This window comes from Dendroctonus ponderosae, unplaced genomic scaffold, assembly GCF_020466585.1.
Source record: "Dendroctonus ponderosae isolate FM_Combo_2020 unplaced genomic scaffold, Dpon_F_20191213v2 Dpon_F_20191213_4, whole genome shotgun sequence".
Lineage (NCBI taxonomy): Eukaryota > Metazoa > Arthropoda > Insecta > Coleoptera > Curculionidae > Dendroctonus > Dendroctonus ponderosae.
Window position 1 is genome coordinate 7490615 of NW_026018611.1, and position 6087 is coordinate 7496701.

At 37.3% G+C, this 6087-nt stretch overlaps 1 protein-coding gene across 1 annotated transcript in view; it reads left to right on the plus strand.

Moving 5' to 3' along the window:
• Positions 1–5780, plus strand: part of LOC109536993 (titin) — a 109665-nt gene extending 103885 nt beyond the window's left edge. The window contains exons 38-45 of the mRNA XM_048666015.1: positions 113–253; positions 310–1281; positions 1541–3229; positions 3327–3410; positions 3477–3776; positions 3937–4064; positions 4130–4307; positions 4849–5780. Of these exons, the coding sequence (XP_048521972.1) occupies positions 113–253; positions 310–1281; positions 1541–3229; positions 3327–3410; positions 3477–3776; positions 3937–4064; positions 4130–4307; positions 4849–5042 (3686 nt within the window). The 3' untranslated portion in view covers positions 5043–5780. The remainder of the gene's footprint in view (positions 1–112; positions 254–309; positions 1282–1540; positions 3230–3326; positions 3411–3476; positions 3777–3936; positions 4065–4129; positions 4308–4848) is intronic.
• The last annotated feature ends 307 nt before the right edge of the window (positions 5781–6087 follow it).

Sequence of the window (6087 nt, forward strand, 5' to 3'; positions counted from 1 at the left end):
TTTGAGGCGAAATACCCAAAAAGAAGTTTGTAAAAAAGTGCAAATATAGTTTAAGCAATATTTAGTGTTTCTGGCGTTGAAGATACTTGTGCTTATTTCATACAACTTATAGGTGAATGGTGGTTCGTAAAGAAGCACCTGAGTGAAGATAGTGGATGGGTGCCCGCAAATATTCTCATGGACGAACCCCAATATATCCAATTCGTCCAAAGGAAATTAAATGAGAAAATTGATAAATTACCAGTACTAGAGAGTAAGTTAGAAATTGAATATGGTTGTCGAACTGAATGCCAAATAATTTTTTTACAGAACCAAAATCATCTGAACAACCTCGAGCGCCAAAGTTCTTAGAAAAGCTAAAACCCATAACAACGCACGATGGCTTTTCTGTAGTTTTCCAGTGTAAGGTCGAAGGATATCCGCGCCCTCAAATAACGTGGTTCCGACAGACCCATATAATAAAAGAATCAATCGATTTCCAGATATATTACACTGAAGAAAACGTTGCTACTTTAGTAATCAGCGAAGTATTCCCAGAAGATGCTGGTACTTTTACGTGTGTTGCTAAGAATTCAGCTGGATTTGCATCGAGCACAGCTGAATTAACTGTTGAAGGTCCTTTATCGTCACATGGCTCTGACAGAACTCACTCGATTTCTCGAAAGAGCCTGTCGAGGACATCATCATTAGCAGATATCCTAGAAGGAATGCCACCAGTATTTGCCAAAAAACCTAAAACGCAATCTGTGCCTGAGGAGACTGACGTGACCATTGACGCTGTCTTGGCGGCTATTCCGGAACCCGATATTAAGTGGTACCGCAATGGTAAAAAGGTAACCACCAAAGAGAATATAACTATTTCCACGACATCGGAGAACTACATCTATACTACAACCATTAAAATTACAAAAATAAAGAAGAAACAGGAAGGTCGTTACAAGATTGTCGCTAAGAACAGTGAAGGACACGCTACAGCAGAATTCACATTGAGAGTACGCACGTCCGAAAAAGAAGCACCGGAAATAGTCGAACCGCTTCAGTCAACTACAATAAGAAAGGGAGAAACTGCTACATTGACAACAACAATAGTAGGCAATCCTGAACCTGCAATTCAATGGTTTAAAAATGATAAACCTCTAGAAGCACTATCCCCTAGGAGAAACGGCGATACTTACACAGTAATTATTAAAGATGCAACAACAAGTGATACAGGAGAATATACAGTTAAAGCCAATAATTCCTTAGGGTCGGCCATAACTAGCGCATTCCTCACCGTACAAGGTAATTTATTTTCTTCTGTAGGTTTCAATGCGATAAAAAATTATGTACTTTCTAGATATGGCGCAGTTGCTTTTTACGCTTACAGTCAGCATCAATGCTGAAACCGTCTGCACTTGCTTGCACAAGCTATCGCTAACAAAGCTATACAACGAAATAAATCATGCAGATTTTTGTTGTTTTATTTTTTGCCCTAAACACTATTTCACGCTTAATTTTTTGCCTGATATTGCATGTGACTAATCAATTGTTTTTGTTTTAGAATTTCCAGATAATGCGGAACCACCTCTGTTCGTCAAACGTTTCGAAGAGCAAAACATTCCCGAGAAAACTCCATTAATCTTAAGAGCTAAAGTTACAGGCAACCCCATTCCAGAAGTCACATGGTTGCTGAACAATCAGCCTCTTGAATCATCTGAAAGAGTCAGAATCCTTTACGACCTAGAAAACATTGAGCTTACTATAAAAGAAACCAATTCCGAGCTCGATTCTGGCATCTATAAGTGCGTAGCTACTAATTCAATGGGCCGAGCTTCTCATGGAGCCCCCGTAAACGTTGAAGTTGATACCGTCAAATTCACCAAAAAATTGCAGAAATCATACAAAAACTTTGAAAGAGAAACGATCGAGCTTGAATGCGAAACATCTCACTCCGTCCGCACCAAATGGTGGTACAACGGTACTGAAATCAGTGGAATGGACCATAGAGTTGTCATTCACGATGGACGAACGCACAAGCTTATTATTAAGAATGTCTCTAAGAATGACGAAGGTAACTATAAGTGCACTGTTAAGAATCAAAAGACTGAAACCATAGTTGAGGTGGATCAACGAAAATTAGAATTCGTGAAGAAACTGCAAGACCTGGAAATTACTGAGAAAGATAATGCCATTTTGGAAGTTGAGATTACTTCTGACACTGCTGATGTCGTTTGGCTGAAGGACGGCGTCCCCATTACAGACATTGATGACAAGTTCGAGACTGAAAAGGACCGAGGTGTCCGCAAATTACTCATACGCTCTACTTCTATTCATGACGAGGGAGAGTATTCCTGCCAACTTGTTGATGAGGAGTGCAAAGCTGATGTCACCGTAATCGAATTGCCACCCGAAATAATTACTCCTTTGCAAGATAAAACGGTCACTAAGGGTGAAAAGGCTGTATTTGAGATTGAACTCTCTAAAGGAGACGCCTTGGCCAAATGGTACAAAGATGGCAAAGAGATTCAGTTCTCTGAACACATCCAACTGGCCATCGATGGCAAAACCCAAAAACTTAAGATCTACAAGAGCGATCGCGATGACCAAGGAACCTACACTTGCAAAGTTGGCAAGCAATCATCAAGTGCTACTTTAACAGTCAATATTCCTTCGTGTGAATGGATCAAGCCATTGCCAGAAGAAACGGTGGTTCCTATTAACACTGATGCCGAGTTTGAAGTCGAACTATCGAAAGAAGATGCAGAAGTAACTTGGTGGAAAAAGGACACTAAAATTGAAAGCAGTTCACGATATACCATTACCAAAAGCAAAACTTATAGAAAACTGGTGGTCCATCAAGTTACGATGGAAGACCAATACGAATACACGTGCACTGTAGAAAAGTACAGCCTGAAAACATCATCAAAGCTCAAAGTTGGAGATAGGCCTAGTCCACCTAGAGGACCTTTGGAGGTATCAGGAATGACTGCTCAGTCCTTCACAATTCAGTGGCAACCGCCAGAGAATGATGGCAATTCAGAAATTTTGGAATATATTATTGAAAGCAAAGACATGAAGTTAAAGAGGGACTTTAAAAAGATCGGAGCCACTAAGGGTTCGATTACCGATTTTGCAGTGAGCGAACTAAAGAAGGATCACGGATACAAATTCAAGATCTACGCCCGCAATGCAGTGGGTATCAGCGATCCCTACTGTCCTGATGAAACCGTGATTGCTGGCTCTAGAATAAGTGAGTATTTTTTCAGTGTATTACATCATTTAAGTTAATTGCTTAACCAGAAGGTGTTCATTTCCATGCTTTAATGCTTAACTTTGACGCTTGTTAGGAATTGAGTATCACTTTGCTAAAACGGACGAGACTATGTATTGCTTGCTTGGCATATTCCCACCTGCTAAAGCTATACACAAAAGTGAGTAGCTTGCAACAAACCCATTCAATTCAGATAAATTTGATGACTTTGTGCCATCTTGTATAGCACCACCATCTCCTCCTCTGAACCTCAAGATCAAGGACCTCACCAGTCGCAGCGCTACTCTTACTTGGGAACCTCCAGAAAACGACGGCGGAAGCGAAATTACTGGATATGTAATTGAAAAGAAGCTAGAGTTTATGCCGAAATGGGAGAAAGTGTACACGTTGGAAGCTTTCACCCTGGAATACACTTTGGAAAATCTAAAGGAAAAAAGCGACTATATTTTCAGAGTATATGCAGAAAATGCTATAGGTCTAAGTGCTCCTGCACAAACAGATGTTGTACAAATGAGATCTTTGGCCAGTAAGTATAGATATATACATAATATATACATATTTTTTGGAAATTTTCAATGGAAATTTTTTTAAATTTATGACCGTGAACTTTTTTAACTACACACTCGTGTCTCAAATTTCTTGGGAAACAGAAGTCAAATTAACACCAATTTTCTCACTATCCCCAGCTGTACCATCACCACCCACTCCTCCACTAGAAATTCGCACCATTGGACCCAACGCTATTGTTGTGGAATGGGGAATACCCGAATCTGATGGTGGCGCTCCATTACTTGGATACAATATTGCCATTAAAGTAATTATACATGAAGATTACACCAATGGAGAAATGATCTATTACTAAAACCCATTAATTCTTAGGATACTAAGAAGACCATGTGGATGGAAATCGGCAAAACTCCGAAGGGTGTACAGAAATTCACTATCAGGGACCTTCAAGAAGACCACGAATATTTGATTCGAATTTTCGCCAGAAATGAAATCGGTTTAAGTGGACCTCTGGAATCAGATGAACCTTTCAAAGTATTACCTTCTGGTGGTAAGTGAAAGCTCGTTTATTAAGCTGCTAGGATTTCGCTTGACAATTTTCGATTTAAAACAATGAGTTTGACCGAATTATTTGCTCATGTACGGTGATTCAAACAAAATTGTCATTTCTTTACGAGATAAATTTAGCAAAACATTATTTTTAATAATATATTATTAATGCATATTTCAGTGCATATTAGCAGTGAAAGGTTCAGTTTTCGTTTCGTTGAACGGTGAAATAGTTGAATTAATAGACTATTCAGATCATAAAAGCAGACTAAACATAAACAACCAATATAAAAATAAATAACAACAAACAATATTCGTATTAAGGTCGAAACAAGTGCCTACAAGCTGCCTGTTAAGCTTGATATTGAGGTAATAAGTGCCTGTGCACGTACCTTTGAAGTGTGAATAACTATGCACATTTCAAAAAGAAATTTGGAAAATATCACGAAGACTTTTGACTAAAGTGTCACACTTGAAACTTATCAATCCTGCTCAATATTCCTCATACCGATAAAACTGTCACGAATTCTGTATTACTCTAGACGCTGATCAAGATGATTTCCGTGAAGTTACCTCCGAAAGAGAGCCAACTTCTAGAAGTTCAGAGACGACCACATCTTGGCTTCGAGAAAATAGCATGGATGCTGATATTAAATCGTATGCCAAAGGCAAATTATTAAGAAAGGATGAGTATTTCTTCAGAATTTGGTGCTACGCCACCAAATTGTTTAAATAAGACTAAAAATGAACTAATAATACGAATGGATGTAGAAAGTAAAATGTTTGAGTGTGTACATCTGAGTGAATTTATTTGTCGTTATAAAATCTAGTTTATAATACAATTCCCGATATTTATACACAATTTTTGTGAGTCATATCTATATATTTTTTCTTGATATTGACTTCTACATGTTTTATCCAATAATTAGCATGCGTTATATATTTAGCATGATTAACACATATATGAGTTGTAAATTGAATATGTCCGACAAAACGGCCGAATGTTAAAATTATGCTTTCATAGGCAAAATGCGAGTTGTGAGCGAACAAAACTTAGTATTTCTTAAAATAGCATAACTTTAACACCAGGCCTAAAATCTTAGAGACACTGTGATAACGATAATGAGAAAAACAGCGAGTTTTGTGCCTCGCTCTAATATGCCAATTTATAGATAATTTTAAGAAAATAACGAATATTTAAACGACTATTATGTAGAAAATGTTTAATTCAGCCAGATACCAGGTTTGAGATATTGTTAGTTTTATTATTTATTTCTCCAGTTCTATTTGTTTATTTTTTATTGTTCATAATAGAAATCGATATGTTTTCTTGAACTTGGCAAGAGCATCAACATCAGAGAGACTAAATATAGGTGCATATTATTAATTAGACTCGAAGTTTTTGCTATGTTCAAGAAAACGCTGTTGCTTTATTATTTTGAGTTATCTTAATAAATTTTTAAATTCAACGATTCTCACGATTTTCATTTAGAAGCAAGGGAAGTGTCTGCTAACATTTGAAGATGTATAAAACTAAGTCCGATCATTTTCTCGTTTATCAAGATGTTAAGTATCTACTCACCTAATATAAATAATCCCTGTACAAACAACTACTTTTGATGGTTCTTGTGGAAGTGTGATTTTAAGCTCCGTTTCACTATTACACTTCGCTACTTTTCAAATAAATAACAAACATATATAACTCAGATGGAAGAGTTTGCACTCTCAACAGCTTCTACCATTAGGGATGATTCGATACAAGTAAATACAAGTAGATATTC